Genomic DNA, 638 nt, shown 5'->3' on the forward strand with positions numbered 1-638 from the left:
TCTCCTTAAACTCTCTTTTTCTCTTAAAATTATTATGCTAAATTTAAATGTCCCTAAAATATAAAAAAAAAAAAAAAAAGAAAGAAATATTTAAAACATTTAAAATAATCTTTAAATTACTGTAATTTCTTTTATACATTAATATTTTAAATATATTTAAGTTTACCAAATTAATGTAGAAATATATTATTAATCTATGTAAAAAAAAAAAAAAAAAAATCTTTTTTATATTATGAAAATAATTTTTTCTCCATATAAAAGGAAAGTGATAAATCTAGTCATATTATATTTAATATGATTTATTCTAATAATTTCCTCAATGAGATATTTTTAAACTATGTCTTGACTCCTTTTTATTTTTTTTGATGAAAACTTTAGAAGTAATTTTAGATATTCATTACATGAAGGTCTTCTATTAGGATCTGTAGAAAAACTTCTTTCTAATAAACTTAGAAGATCAGGATGAAACCAATTGGGTATCTCTGGTTTTTTTTTATTTAATAATATTTCAATAATAACATCTATAAAATATATATATATATATATATATATATATATATATATATATATATATATTTATGAAAATATTATTTATATCTTTTTTTTTTTTTTTTTTTTACTTTTTTTTTTTTTTATAT

The 638-nt window shown here is 15.4% G+C and overlaps 1 protein-coding gene across 1 annotated transcript in view; it reads right to left on the bottom strand.

Moving 5' to 3' along the window:
- Positions 1 to 330: 330 nt before the first annotated feature.
- Positions 331 to 638, bottom strand: part of PGAL8A_00077600 (protein kinase, putative) — a gene marked incomplete at both ends in the record, with an annotated part of 5,035 nt that continues 4,727 nt past the window's right edge. The window contains one exon of the mRNA XM_028670200.1: positions 331 to 521. Coding sequence (XP_028525896.1) covers positions 331 to 521 — 191 coding nt within the window. The remainder of the gene's footprint in view (positions 522 to 638) is intronic.

The sequence above is a fragment of the Plasmodium gallinaceum genome (genome assembly GCF_900005855.1).
Source record: "Plasmodium gallinaceum strain 8A genome assembly, contig: PGAL8A_v1_60, whole genome shotgun sequence".
NCBI lineage: Eukaryota > Apicomplexa > Aconoidasida > Haemosporida > Plasmodiidae > Plasmodium > Plasmodium gallinaceum.